At 26.6% G+C, this 16340-nt stretch overlaps 1 protein-coding gene across 1 annotated transcript in view; it reads right to left on the bottom strand.

Annotated features, from left to right (window-relative positions):
- LOC114122932 (astakine-like) overlaps positions 1–16340 on the bottom strand; it is a 47077-nt gene that overhangs the window by 14108 nt on the left and 16629 nt on the right. Inside the window, exon 2 of the mRNA XM_027985739.2 lies at positions 12776–12945. Within this exon, the coding sequence (XP_027841540.2) occupies positions 12776–12902 (127 nt within the window). The 5' untranslated portion in view covers positions 12903–12945. The remainder of the gene's footprint in view (positions 1–12775; positions 12946–16340) is intronic.

The following is a 16340-nucleotide window of genomic DNA, read 5'->3' as shown; positions in this document are numbered from 1 at the left end:
ATGATTGATAAAAATCGTATTTCTTTTGAAAACTTATCATTTTATATTTGTCTGTCTAACAAATATTTTTTTTTCTAGAAAGTTTATATTATTTTTATTATTATAGATTTTAATAAATTATAGTTACCATATTTCAGATTGATTAAAAGTTGTAAAATTCAAAACTAAAAATTATACAAAAATACCAAAAAAAAATTGTTGATGGTATCTATATTATTACACAATAATATTGTTTCTCTATTTTTAGCTTTATTTAATTTTTTTTGAAATCTTTTTTAATTTAAGAATGTATTATTGCTATAACAAGTGCATAAAGTATAATACACCTATAATAAATTATAAATGTTTGATTGTAAAACAATAACCATCATTTACATTACTACGTTCGATTAACAGGTTTCGTTACTGAAAATGCATTCCTAAAGTATTCAAATGTCAAGATAAAAGTTAGGTAATATTCTCCACATCAGTGGAAGCTCATTTTTTTATTATTAACAATCGTCAAAAATAGTCAAAAGTGCAATAGCTACTCGTTAGTTGTATGTATCTACTTGAATCGTGACCGAAATTTAGATCGGACTTATGAAAATTACATTAATGTTTCGTTTTGATTATCTTTGAAACGTGTATACATTGCAAGACACTAAAAGCAGTTAAATAGGTCAAATTTGTATCGTTTAGATTTGTATATGTACATGCCTATAATCGGAAAATGTCAAAATGCCAATTATTTTCATTATTATATTACGATTAGTAACCTTCTATTGAATCCCAATTCTCACACACCAAAATAAATTACATTTCAACAAGTTTTTATTGTCATAAGACTCATAATACTATTATTATTACTAACGCATAATTTGAAGGTAACGTTTAGAGCGTTAATCAACAATTGTGCAGAAAAAATCACAAATTAATAAAAATAATAGATAATCGTAAAATAATACATACGTATTAAGTCTAATTCTAATCTGGTGCATAAAAGAAAAAACGATGAAACGACCAAATGATAGAATAACAACGAACAACTTTTTTTTTATCGGTGTATAGTTGATAACAGCAAAAATAAATAAAACATTATAAATATATATATAGGTATTATTAAAAGTTTTACAAAATTATGGTAGTCAGTAGGTATATTATAAAAATATATTAAACATAATACTATATATTATTAAGTCTGTTTTGTAAATACAGATTGTTTAGTGGCCGCGGTGTTATATCGAACAGGATATAAGTGTGTAACAAACCTAACTGTCAATTGTAATTTTTCTAGCCAAACTATAATAATACTAATTTAATAAAATCTACTATAAATAAAAATAAATTATAACATGTTAATAAATGAATTAAGTTGGTCAGTTATGTCTGTAAAATGTACCTAAACACAATATAATATGTACATCAAAATAAATTATCAATTCACGAACACGCGGGTCGTGAATATAACATTTAATATATATTGTCTAGTTGACCAAATAGAAAAATAGAAAACGATTATATTCTCAGATTATGCGGGTAATTTTGATACCTCACTGAAAGTTGTGTATCACAATCACACAATTTTAATAGAAAGCTGTTTAAATATTTTAATTTGTTAAAACACAAACCTTATGTTTTTTATACTTTTGAATACATTTTGTCAATTAAATTTAAACGTACCAATTAACATTTTGAATGAGTAGTTTTTAAATTATTTAACTTGATTTACTAAATAATATATCATGACAATGAGTTAGGGTGATATTATGGTGACTTGAAAATTTTTGTAATAAATAGTCTAAAAAAAATCAATCCAAGTTTATAATTATTTAAAAAATTGCCTAGTATAATAAAATATAACAGATACAATATTAAATTTACTATATATTGTTTTAAAAACATTTTTAGAAATTTCATCATTATTCATTAGTATAAGCATTTTAATAACAAAGAAACTACTCATTTGAATTTTGAACAGGATAGTTTTAAAAAAAAAATATTCACTAAATAATTTACAGAAAAAAAGTGGTTCTTGTTTGATAACAGAAGTTGGTATAGCCACAATAAACAATCTAAAAAATCTCAATGATTTAAAAATATAGTATTTAAGTATATTATTTAAAAATTAAAAAAATCAGAATTTGAATTAATTTATTATTTAATGAAAAAATAGGGTTGAGCATACTTAGTGGATCACTGTAAAACTGTACGTGTGTCAAGTCTATGTGTATATCTCATTCTACACGATTTGCATAAACACTGTGGGAGCAACCGCAGTGCGGGCGACTGTGCAGTAGCAGCGTATAATACTATAATAATATTATGATGATGTGCACGCAGTCATCGATACCCCTAAGGTAAACCAAGCACGGTATACATTATGTATACTATATAAGTGCTGGCGATAACGTCATAATAATATATTTATATATATTATATATACACTATGCGTGTGTATAATGGACGTGTGGGTGGAATGAAATACGCCGTATTAGCTGGTCTATATAATGTATAATAATATAATATATAATAAACGTATATTATACGGTGGCTCGAACTAAATGTATCCATTGTCCGTCGGTGTTGTCCCCGAGAATTGTGCCGAAAAACAAAATTTCCTGTAGGTGTATAGCCTATGACTATACGTACGTATATTGTCATGCGAATTTCTCCCGAATATAAGTTATGCGTCTCATTAATTTTCCGGCCTACACTCACGAGTACAACGATCGACTATATTATGATAGTATAATGCCTAACCTAAAGTTCTTTTGGCAGCAGAAACGTTATATATTGTTGTTTATTGTTGCAGTGCGATGAGTAACACAAATAATAATACTATGCGCCGATAATATAAATATTATATGAAAAACTGACGATGACGATTCGTTTCACAAGGTCTCTAGCGTTACATCTAAATGACTTACAACACGCCCCTCCACCAACGAAGAAGTTGGACGAAAATGTAAACGATGGTGGCCCATATATTGCTATCACTGACACACCGAACAATAATTGTCGATAACTTTAAAATTGTTAAGGATGATTATTGACACGATTAGAGTCAAAATGTTATATTTGGTATACCATGTTTATGTTAAAATGTTGATAGAAATATAATAAATTATGTTTGGTACTATAATCCAATACTAATTGATATCTAGATTTTAAAAATTACGAATTAACGAAATAGATAAATTTAATAAGAAAAAAATATAAAGTTAGCAATTATATTTTATAATTCACTAGCATTGAAAAATATTTAAGCATAATGTATTATATACATTTTCTAAAATAATTAGTTTGATTAACCATATTTAAAACAATTAAAACATTTTATTTCAAAAGTATTTTAACGATTTTATGTTAGAATGTAAATATTTGTATAATACTGGTTTGCAATATATTTTGAACACAAGAAAAGTTTTGAAACACATTTTTATGATTGTAAGATTCTCAATGTTTAATTAAGCTGAAAATCATTATTCTTATATCGCATAGTTTAGGAAGTCAAGAAAAACTTTTTTTATTATATTTAATTAGGTTGATTAAGATGAATTGATTTTTGGAAAATATACTGTCTACAATATAATATTATGTATTGACTATCATAAGCCTATTATAGGTGTAACTTAATAATAAATTATCCTTAGTAAATTATGCAAAATGGGTTGTATTTTTATTTGAAAATCTATTGATATTAAGTTGGTGGTATTATTCCGTATAAATTATTTTATCTATTTAATGAAGCTTGCGAATTATTATAACATCATAACCTTGCATAAACCATTAAAGCTTAACTTTGAAATTTTTAGCACCAAATGAAAAAGTTATTTGATAATTAAAAAACTGACTAAGTATTTTGTCGTATAGTATAATACAATCCTTTTTAGGTATAGTAAATAAGTTTTTAAAAAATATACATAATAAATAAACATTCCATATTAGTATATAAGAACTTGTTACATAATAATCAAATAATAAATACTTAATGGTGTACATACATAATATTTTGTTAAATACATTTAGTTCCGATACCATACATTTGTATACACAAAACTCCGGTTGTATTATATTGTTTATGGCTCGTCCAAATCACTTCTCTGGTACCTATTTATATTTTAATTTATACGTTTTAATCTTTATTGTTTAACCTTCGACCCGATTGAAGCGAATTCGCGTAAATTTAAATGTTCATACAACAAATACTTTTGTTGTTATTCTACCACTGCAAAAATTGAATGGACCTGAATAATATCGTAATTATTATACCGTCTACCATCAACGATTAATACAATGTCAGATTTTTGCTATCAGCATTGATTAATGTCGAAAACAGTTTAATAGTAATAATAATACGCTATTTCGATTTCCGCGTGAACAAAGTGCATTCGTTTTATTTCTGATTCAAATAGGTACTATAAATAATAATTATTAATATATCACTACAACAACAAACGCACACTTATGTGTCGCCTACCTAAGCGCGATGCGGCACGAAATCAGACTCCTGGATGTTTGCCATTGTCATTTTAAGCTAACTCTTGAAGTTAAAGAGCAACATATCATCGGACAAAATATTTTGATGCTGATATTCAAACCTTCAGAAATCCATCGACATTGAAGCTAATGAGCCAAATATTATGTTTGGCGTATACGAGTATAATATGCTAGTATAATATATAGTTCCTCGATTAGAAAACATAATATGTAATTATACAATACCTAACACAAACTATAAAACTTCTATGATTCAACGACTTAAATTTATTTTATAATTGTATATTTTTGATATTAAAATCACTTTATTTAGAACAATAGTCAGAATTTTTTCAACCAGATAAAAACTAAATCTCAAATATATCCGATTGTATAATCTTAATTATACTTATTACAAATTGTATACTATAATATGTTTTTCATTGTAAACAGGAAACCTATAATATTACCGTATAATATAACCGTTTTTATGATAATTCATTAGCTTATATATTATTTTAAATTTTTGGTTGTATATTAACTTAATGATAACTAATTATATGTATATCAAAAAAAACTTATATCTTAAGCACAGAATCACGCAATTTCATTTTCATACTCACAATTAAACACTTTTAATACATTTATAAAAACCATACGGCTCACTGATACACTCCTCATTTTTCAAGTCTTAACGGTTTTCTTATGAAATTTTACAATCTGCCGTTTCAGCTTATTAGCCTCTTTGATATAGTTTTTTTTATTATATTGTCAATTTGACACTATCACATTACACAAGAATTTATACAAAAATAAACATAATTTTTTTTTTTTTTTTTAATGCCTCAGCTTAGTTGCGTCATTGACCTGATAAATAATTAAACAAAAATTAAAGAATTGCAACACTCTTCATAATATTATATAAATATTAAATATGTACAATGTGAATCAATGAATCTCAAATTATGCTCAGCCTCATTTTTTTTATTTAACAATAGATGTGTTTAAATTCTAATTGTGGGAATTTTTAAATACATTTTTTATTTTTCTAATACAAAAAAAAAACTCCAATAATTTATTGTCAATTTTTTTGAACATTTTGATATACCTCACTAAAAATTCAAAAAATTTGTTTTTCAGTTATTGAATTGTTTATTCTTAGGAAAAAAAGTCAATAAAAATATTTTTATGTCAATAGAAAGTATATTAATATTGGATCTAGTATTAGTTATATTTTGACCATTTTTGCTAATATAAATGTTTAATTAATAAATGTTAATAAATTAATATTAATCACCAAAATGTTCAAGTCATCATAAATTTTACTATATTAATTTAAATCAATTATCGTGAACCTATAGAACATAAAGTCAAATTTAACTACTCATTCAAATTTTCTAAAGAATAGCTCACTAAATAATTTACAGTAGAAAATGGAGTTTTTTAATTCTAAATCTGAATTTTGTATCTCTACAAATACACTTCTAAAAGAGTACAAAAAATATAAAGAATTTGAAATATGGTCTTAAAGTATATTTGAAAATTCTAAAAATTCTATCTTAATTAACTGCAATATAAAAGAAGGAACAAGTAATGAATACAACTGGAGAAATACTCTATATTTTGCTTAATATAACATTATGTACTGTAATTTTCTGGTTTTTAACCAAATTAATCATAACTGTTTTCTAAACTAAAATATCAAATTAATTAATTTTCAAATTCCTAACATTATTTCCAATGTTCAATAAATTTAAATTGCAACTTGCTGTACAAAATATATGATATCATCAATCATAGACAAGTGGCATACGACTAACCTTCATCACGATACGATATAATATTAAATATATTAAATATAATATCATGTTATGTGCATAATCACAGAACTATTCAATTGTACAAGTATCTAAAACACCAATCTTGATGGTACTATGGTACTTTTAAATAAGATCGTTATTCGTGCATTATATTTATATATTAAAACGATTTTCAACAAGTGATTTAAAACAATCTCACGCGAATCGAGCGATCAACTATCACACTGCCCCGGAAGATGCAACAATACCACGATTCGCTGTAGTAATAGAATAATAATAATAATAATATTTATGTAAAATGTAACAAACGTCTGAAGAACGGTTTTTTATCAATTACGTCAAGGGTTCTCAACTTTTAAGGTTTATATCTCTTTTCTTACTATTTTATGATTTCACGCTCACCCTCCGCCTCACCATAATAATATTAAATTATGCTTAATATATATATAAAATAAAATTGTTTGTGTTTATTTTTTTTTAATGTTCACACTTCCTTAAGGGGCGAACCCCCCAGGTTGAAAACCACTGGATTATGCGATACACCTATCGAACAGTTGTTGTTTTGCCGTTCAAATACCTTATATTATTATTTATTACTCACTTATACATCGTGTGCCCATATGTAATTATTATGAACGTAAACTTGGCAGAGCTAAGTCAACAGATGGTTTTAAAACTATTAAAACATTTTGTTAGTCATTGTTAGATTAGTCTCAAAATTTATTCAAATCTTATTTCGGATAATAAGATTCATCAAATAAAACCATTTTCAATGAGTGAAAATCAATTTCTACCTCTATTAGTAAAGTTGAGAATACTGAAACGACAGTGAAAATGTCTACTGTCTTGTGTTGATAAAAAAAAATCGATACAAATAATATATTACTTTTGTGTATGTTCTATATTCAGTACTTCTGACGACAGTTTTTGTAGAATCTAAAACGGATCTTATTCATCAGTCATCGCCAAATGCTAGAAATCAAATATTCGATTGCAGGAATATATTATATATAGTACCTATAGTGAAGAAGTGTCTAACAAAGAAATAATAATCAGAATAGCGAGTATTCAAAATACGTAATAGGGGGACAAAGATTTATTTTTGACTGAAGAGATGCAAATATAATCAAAAAAAATATTTTTTGTAGTTCAAAATACTATAGATGTTATTTATAATTTATAATAACGAAAATAAAGGATTTTTATATAAATAAATAAAATACATTTTTTATATAAATACTGCAATAAAATATTATATTTTTATTATTTTATTATTATTATGTACCATTATGTAGGCATACTACATCAATTAATTCGATAATGATGCATACGTCAAGTGTGGCTGATTACACGATATTCACGATATTATGAAACCTAGTCATCTAATGATGACTAGCATAGTTAGACGTCTTGTTATACCTACGTACACGCTTCTCACGAGTAACAAAACTCTGCCACGTAGTTCGTCATTATTTTGGATACAACAGTCATCCGTATGTTGTTATTTCAAGTTTTAAAGCAACGAATCATATGCATCGCCACGTTGTCACAACAATTTCAAATGAAAGTCGTCAACTACTGATAAATAAATTACGCTCTATATAAAAAGTTTTGAAATACGATTTCGTATTAAGAAATCGTTAGTAATTCTACATAATACATACAAATAAAATATTTAATTTTTCGTTTGGAAAATTAAATTTGAATGTCATTTACAAATACTATAGAATTTTCGAAGAAAGTTAGATAAACCAATAGTAAACATTTTAAATCACAATTATTTTTTAAAAATTGCACAAACTCGTAACAAAAAAAAATTTAATTAATAATTAATTGTATTGTTAAGTAAAGGAAAGCTAAAATTTTGTCTAATGCTGCAAGTGAGTTTCTAACTTCTATAAAGTTCTTAACTTCACGCAATTATCAGCGCGTATTATTTTTTTGACAAATAAGAAAATCACTCCCTTCGTAAATGTTTCCATAATATAGAAAGAAAAATACAAAATGTTTCCATCTGACTTATGGTAAATATAAAAACACATCACCATTATAAAATAATCACTTCGGAGCTTTTATTTCGATTTAAAAAAGTACAATTTTACCCTCTCACAATAATTTTGAAAACATCTGTCATCGTTATACCTTGAACGTTTAAAAAATAGGCATATACTTACGTGTTTTAAAGATTTTAATTTTACGAGTGAACGTTTAATAAATTTATCGAAATATACGTATAATACAATGACGGATATGGCCGGTTTTCGATTGTTCTTTGGAACAAAACACGCTTTTGCAGCGATTATTCTATACATAAGCTACAGGGAAAATGTCAAATACTATTTTAAGTCAACCCGAAATCGAAAAAACGGGCAAACGGATGACGCCCACTCATCTCTGAGGTCGTGGAAAATCTTGCAAACGTGATTTTGTGGGTGGCGGTGGCGGGTGCGCGCCCGAGCCATTTAAGGTCAAGCCACGGTTGACCCCGACGGATGAGAATCGTATTACACCACGCGTGTACCTATACACCTTACAGTAAAATACTATATGGATCCGTTAGTGTTCATTGGTTGTATAGTGCATGGAGATGATGATAATAATAATAATAATAATATCGGTAACCGGTTCCGATATAGCACGGAATTTAGCACCGGCAACAGTGACTTGAGTACAAAATCAGAAATTCCTTAAACGACACATTATATTAAAATAATACTATAATATTATAGCATATTTTTATATCTGTGCTTCTATACTTATTCTTAAATTGTACACTCCATCGGGAAATATTTAATGACAATTAATTACTTATAATGAGTAACTTTTTATTTTCCGAATAGCAAGGTGGTTTATTTAGGAAAATATATTATTATGTTTAGAAACACCACTCGTCGTCATTATTTTCTTGTTTGATATTTTTAGATTTAATATTTTTATTATTGGTTGAAAATAATAATTATAATTTTTAAAAGATTTTTACTTGTAGGCATTTATTATAGATACCTATCAAATATGTATAGTTTATTATTTATGGATGATTTAAGATTTAGAAGAATAGAATAGTGCCAGTAAAAATGTAAGAAATATATACATTTTACAGTCTATAATATATACGTACAATTTTTACGGCTTTTAAAGTATTAATATTATAATTATTATGTTTTTATGATAAACTAATTTGATATGATGTGTATAATAAAATTTTCTGAAAAATATTCTATTTCAAAGTATTAAACTATACTATAAGATTTATATATAAAATTCAAGAAAATATGTTAACCTAAAAAGTTAACACTTAATTTTGGCTCTAAAAGTTCAATCTAAAACAAACATACGAATTAACTATTAATGTTAAAGTTATTTTCCTCTAAATATACCTAATACGGTTAGGTAACTGAGAAACAGCTATTGTATAATACCCATATAAAATGTACTTAAATGTATCTGTATTATTTTAAATCTGATAAGCAGAGAAAAGTAAAGAATAATAAAAAATATGTATTAATTACCTTTTAATTTAAAATGAAAAAAGTATTTTCATAATTTATTCATTATTAAATTTATGTAGATCGATAATATCTGCAAGCATTTTAGTTTCTAAATGTAAAATTTAAATTGTAAAATACAATACACGTTTGGTTTCCTGCAATTTAATACATCTATATGAAATGAAACCAATCATTTTCATTATACGTCACAAGTACAGGTTATTATAACACAATATGTTACAATGAATGTAGCAGATAGATGATGAATTAATTAATTTACTTTAATAAAAAACATTGTAAATAGCAGAAGCGACAATAATAATATTATATACCCCGAAACCAAAAAATATGGTAAATTAATATTTTCATAAAATCAACAATGGTAACCACAGTAACAGTGGTCACGAAGGACGGACACGACGGGACTTCGCATTGAAACCCAAAACTATGACTGCCATTTGAAAATCAAAAGTCAATACTATTTTGACGTATTGTGTAAGCTACAGAGACCAAGAAAAAAAAGTTGAAAAAAAAACAAAACAAAATAAAACGTCCTTCCATGAAAGAATAATAATATAGTCATATTACTACCTATTTATGATTGAACAAAAAAATAGAACTCTCGACTAAATCTGAAAAGGGTTTGCAAATTAATAATGTTCGCCGATTCCGCAGAGCAATCGAGAGACAAAAAAAACCATTATCGAGGAACATAGAGCAACAACGTAAAAACAAAACGATAGTATTATCATGTAACTACTATACAATTCCTATTCTACAACAATACCTCCTTGACATTCGGAGATGAAGATCCACCGCGCGTAGGTGCTGTATAATATTATATTGGAGGCGTTGATTCTCACGATTGTATTTTTTTTTTTTTTTTGTCTCGGTATTAGGTATAGAAAAAACCGTTTAAGAAGCAATTGATGGTTTTACGCTCGCCGATTTCATACGATCATTATATTATAATATGTATGTGCACACGATATTTTGCGATATTTTGGTACTACACTAACACTGTTATTATAGCTCATACACGAATAACTTGCGTCTTGCACAATTAATTCTGTACGGCGAGGCGGTTGCGGCGCGTAAACACGATTTTTTTTTTTCATCGAAACCGATTTTTTTTTTCTTTCGCGCGTACAATAAATATCCCATTGATGTCGAGTCGCGTCCTTGCATATGTCTTTTTATGGGTTATTTTTTTTAGTTTTTCTGATATTTTTTTTTCTAAAATCCATTCTTACACCTATGATCAAAACAATAATACCTCATTATGAGATCATGATATAACCTGTTGTCATATTCCATTTAAATCTTATTACCTAATGGAATTTTGATAAGCCGCACAACTTCTGCGACATTCATAATTATGTATTGTTTTTGCTGCTATATTATAACTGGACTTAATGATAAAAACCAATGTCAAATACCCAGCAGTTTGTTTTATGCTATGTAATTCAACATAATTAATTATTATTATCGCATTTAAAATATCTATTCCGGATAAAAATTGTATCGGTATTTAATTTCAAATGATAAAACGGACTATAAGAATATTGTTTAACTTAACATAACACCTTGCCTCTCTCAGAGAATACCTGAAATCACTATGTCGAGTTTTAACTTGTCAAAATACCTATGTGGTTTATGCGGAAATACTCGTACTACACAGTTATTTGATAAAAAGTGTTACTATGATTTATTTATATTATCATATTTTAGATACATTATGACCTAAAACCATTCCATCACCTATAAGCATAAGCTATATTAAATCGATTGAACTCAAAAATAATAAATATAATTACTTTTGAGATCGTATCTGTATTTATACCCAAATATATATCAATAATAACATGGGATGTATATGAGGGAATCGACAATTTTATATTGAAATTTCTGTTAAATACATAACATTTTTCAATTACACGCTGTACATTACAAATCGTAACAGAACCGATTTAAATATACATGTGCGTTATGAGAGTTACTTTGATGTACCTACGCTCAAATTATTTTAATCACAACGGTGCAAGTACATAGATATGCGGTGTGTGACGATGGAAAATGGTCGTCAATGGTTCAATTCGTTAAATGAATAAATGATAATAATAATATGAAATCGATGTAACCTATAACCGACAATTGTGTATAAGTTTAAATTTTAATATACAATATCCCACGACCAATTTATATTGAATTTGCCAAACTTTGCGTAATACGCTTAGTGGTATCTACAATATAGCAGCAATAGGTAGGTAGGTACTTGAATAAACTAATCCGGGAAACTGTGTGTAACGAAACGAATATCATTGTAAACATATTGAATTTTGGAAAGTCTGGTGCAATTTCGTTTTAATATTGACAATAGATATACATTCCCCATCCATCGATTTAGTTACCGACTATATTCAATATTGTATTAATTTTATTTATACTATGTATAATAGTCAAGGGGAAATCTAGAAATATGAAATAGGGGGGGGGCTAATTTTTATTATAGAAAGACAAAATATACAATTTTAGTAAATACATACTTATGAATATCGTAGATCATTTGAAAAATTAGTTTTTTTTAAGAAAATACTAGGCTTTTTTTAATAAGTTATAGTCAGTTTGAGAACTACTTATTATTTTTCTAAGCAGCCTGCTGTTTTTTAGGCTTATTGTATACAGACCAACAGCATAGGTTAGGTACTAACCTTAAGAACTACAATCATTTTATGGTAATAACTATTTTAATTATTTTATTTTAAAGATTATTTTCTATAGAGAAAAAAATCTTTTGTTGACAACAAAATACGAGTATAAAACATCCATTATTGAAAATATTAAAATTATATAGCGTAAGTGCTTAATTATAAAATCAACTTATGTTTGGCAAATGAATTATTTTGGAACTTTTGTCCAATTTTTTGTATGAAATTCTGCATTAAAGCACAAATTTATTTAATCATATGCAAATTTTTATCATTAATAAAAGTTAAAAGTACGTACCTAAAACACAACATTCGTCCACACCACAGTCTTCAGAGCTCTGGCACCCGAGAAACGACGGTTTGCTTGGATATGCAGCAACTGTAGCCACCAAAATCATAACCACGGCCAAAGACAATTTTCCCATATTGCTGTTATTTATTTTGACTTCAATTTTTTATGTTCAAAATCTGAAAACGAAAAACACAAAGTAAGCATTTATAAACATAACGTTGTCATCATATTTTTGAAAGAAATATTTATATATAAGATTTGTTGTGTGTAATAATATACTAAAATATGGGTGTGTTTACTACAGTTAAACTTTAAAGCTTATGAACCAAATTTTTTACGAATCAAATCAAATCTTGAACAAATAAATATGTAAATATTATAACATTATAATATAATAATATAACTGTATAAAATACAAAATTATTTATGATATTTATTTCTAGTATTTTGGCTTATAATATTATTATGTTTGAACTTATCTGTTATAAAACATGTCAACATAATACTTCAGTAAATGTTAGTAATTTTTTTTTTTTAAGTATTGTTTTGATAAAATAACAATTGTTTATAAACTCATATAATAATTTTATAAATATTCGAATGCAATAAATAAGAAAAACTAGAATTAACATTAAATACACAACTATATAAAATATGTATAAATACTAGACATAAGTGATACGTTTAATTTAAACAACGATAAACAATAAAGATATTGAATAAATTCAATAAATAATACACCTACAAATAATTTGAAAACGAAATTGTATGATGTATCTTAGACATACGAAGAATAGATCAACATTGAGTCAATTTTATTCTAAAATTCGGTGAATACATTATTATAACCCACAGAAATTTTACCAAACAAATTATATTTAGATACTATGTCTATGTAAATTATCTGTATTTTCGAATGTTATATATATTACAAGACACTGCTTACTCCATTTTAGTGAGATTTAACAGTTTAACAAATTTTAGGTGATTGGTGAAAACTATACGATATTACACGATCTATAAACTAAAAATAAGATGGTTATTTTATCGATCTTGCAGCGTTGAGTTTCGAATATTTTTAAACTATTCATTTCACGTGCCTAACTAAAATCGTACGAACATGTGTCGTTTTCTTTAATTCTGTAAATACGTACAATATTATGCAATATTATGCCCAACACACCGATACAACCCGATCAAATCAGACATGTTTTTTATCACTCGTCGTTGGTGGCGTATTGACAATTTAGCGTATCAGCGTTACGAATATAAACGAATTCATTATATATAAAATGTATACATACTGTATTTTTTTTCTGATTATTCTACAGACGGATTTATTCTATTATCAACATCATTATTTGTACGCATTTTCTCTCTCAAAATCACTGCTTTGTGAAAAATCGCAGTCTCATTGAAATTGTATGTACAATTTTATATTCTGTCGATTAAAAAAACCCATCGAAACTGTTGTAGTATGCATGATCACAAAAAAAAAAGAGATAATAATAAACCTTAATTCCGATAACAGCACAGACGCTGACGATGTTATATTTTAGAGCCGACGTCCACTTAATATATAATAATTTGGGCCTAAATTTGAATGCTCTAAAAACTATCAGAAAAATATTCTAAATAACTTAGGCATATAGTATAGGTACTCAAAATAAATAGGACCACGATGTAACTCAAATTAACCAAGTTATTTCTTATTTTTTATTTGTTTCAGTCCCATTAAGACACCATATCTGTTAATAGCTATAAATAAATATGTTATATCATCTTATAAAAAAAAAAAAAAACAATTTAAATTTGGTAGGAATGAAAAATACCTAAAAACTATTAAAGCAAATATTATGAAAACGATATTTCTTGATAAAATATTTTTAATTACCTAATTTACAATAAAAACTCGTGCACTACATTGATTAATTCTAAATAATAATGAAATTACGTTGAAATTCTAAGAAATAAAAAAGTTTCATCTTTTAAATATCTATTAAATTAAATTAAAATTGTACTTGGATTCCATTTGAGTACCTAATAAATAATGCACATTACATTGAAACTCGATCCTTCCGAATAATATTATTACGTATAATACATTAAATAAGGTCATCGGCGGTGACGATATACATAGTTTAGAATTTAGATTTCAATCTCTAAAAGACTCGGAACTGATTTCATAGTACGATCGGATGTTAAGACGAATAATAATACGATAGTGCTGTTCTCCCTATCGTGTGATAAATTACATAACCTCGATATTACCGCAATACCGGAGTCATAGAATATCGATAGAATAATAATAATAAAATCATCGAGCGCTTTTTCCTCGAAATTTGAAAGCCACGCGACGAAAACGACTGGCTTTCGATGACACAACGGACAAAATAATAATAATATTATTATTACAGTCTCATCGTGGGCAGATTAAATGGAAAAATAATATAAAATATCATTATACAATGCAATACAATAAAAGTTATATTATTATTATCTACTTTCGGTGATAAATTTGGTCTCTCAAAACAACCAGGTTAGGTTACGTACAGGCTAGAATACACGTGTGTATATTTCGTGGTCGACATCCAGATTTGAAAAAAAATTTAATTCGTCAAATCGCGAGCGTGCACGCCGCCTAAGAATAATAGGCGGAGGAATATTCCGATGTGGCGTTCTGAGTCTGATAATCGTAACCATAAATTGTTCGAGCCCGAAATGTATCTCATCATTATATGCACGCGTATCAAATACTTAGATATAACTAATATATTATTACACAACTATTTGTAACTCGTAAGTATGTAGTGTATTAATGTTCTATTGACGCAATACCTATAATATATTAGTATGTAGATTTACAGTTTACGTAAAGCCATTTTTATGAAATTTAACACGAAGTTTTCACGATTGCGGTGAAACGCAAACGCAATTGGCCGTTTTCCGTATTACGATTTTCTTATATAGACACAACATTATAAAATAATACAATTTCATCGTGTCATTTACTATCTTCACAAGATTAAAAAGTATTTCTACACAATTATTTCTCAAGACTTAATTATAAAAAAAATCTGATTAAGATAAAAATTGCTTAGTTCTTACATGATCAAATAATTATCAGTTAATGACGTAATGGTTTTTATTTGCTTTAAGGATTCGAATTACAAAAAAAAAAAGATCACACATTATTTGTTGCATTCAATTTTATTGGGACGCTCAGTAATAATAAAATTTTATCGATATGCGTTTGTAGTAATATTATGTATGCTAAGTAAATGAGTAAAATTTACAATTAAAATAATACATACAAATTATATAGTATACTATAATATATATTTGATATTATTCGTTATCTTCTCATTCTAAAAAAATTATTTGAGTATAATATGATATAGTTGTATAATTTTATAGTTACCTAAATTCATTTTAAAAGTAAGTATCTGTTTTTCTATTAATATAAAAATGATACTAATAACGTAACATAGAGTTTAGTCACCAAACGTAAGGCTGTTTACAATTAGTTAAACATTAAATCGTTGGGTTCATTTAGTATTGACATAATACT

Source organism: Aphis gossypii, chromosome 2 (genome assembly GCF_020184175.1).
Source record: "Aphis gossypii isolate Hap1 chromosome 2, ASM2018417v2, whole genome shotgun sequence".
NCBI classification, from domain to species: Eukaryota; Metazoa; Arthropoda; class Insecta; order Hemiptera; family Aphididae; genus Aphis; species Aphis gossypii.
The sequence above is the reverse complement of the archived record's forward strand: the minus strand, read 5'-3'. Positions and strand labels throughout refer to the sequence as shown.